We start from the raw sequence: 449 nt of genomic DNA on the forward strand, positions 1-449 counted from the left end.
CTCACCAGAGTGTGCGAGGACTTCTGGAGCTCTGTGTCCACCGGCCTCAACCGGCCACCGTGGCTCAAAGGCAAGTACATGCTGGTGCGGTACGAAGACCTGGCCAGGAACCCCATGAAAAAGACCGAGGAGATTTACGATTTCCTGGGCATACCCATGGACAGCAACGTCGAGCGCTGGATACAGAACAACACCCGAGGAGACAGGTCCTCTTCCAAACACAAGTACGGGACGGTACGCAACTCGGCGGCGACGGCGGAGAAGTGGCGGTTCCGGCTGTCCTACGAGATCGTGGCGTTCACCCAGCACGCCTGCCAGCAAGTGCTGGCGCAGCTCGGCTACAAAACCGCTGGCTCCGAGGAGGAGCTGAAGAACCTCTCCATCAGCCTGGTAGAGGAGAGAGACTTCCTGCCCTTCTCCTAAGGCAGCCCCGGGGGGGGGGGGGTGGG

General features: G+C 61.2%; 1 protein-coding gene across 1 annotated transcript in view; it reads left to right on the forward strand.

The window, feature by feature from the left end:
- LOC104162421 (carbohydrate sulfotransferase 1-like) overlaps positions 1-423 on the forward strand; it is a 1,236-nt gene extending 813 nt beyond the window's left edge. Inside the window, 1 exon segment of the mRNA XM_009701137.1 lies at positions 1-423. This exon segment is cut by the window's left edge and continues 13 nt beyond it. Within this exon segment, the coding sequence (XP_009699439.1) occupies positions 1-423 (423 nt within the window).
- The last annotated feature ends 26 nt before the right edge of the window (positions 424-449 follow it).

This window comes from Cariama cristata, unplaced genomic scaffold, assembly GCF_000690535.1.
Source record: "Cariama cristata isolate BGI_N322 unplaced genomic scaffold, ASM69053v1 scaffold6875, whole genome shotgun sequence".
NCBI lineage: Eukaryota > Metazoa > Chordata > Aves > Cariamiformes > Cariamidae > Cariama > Cariama cristata.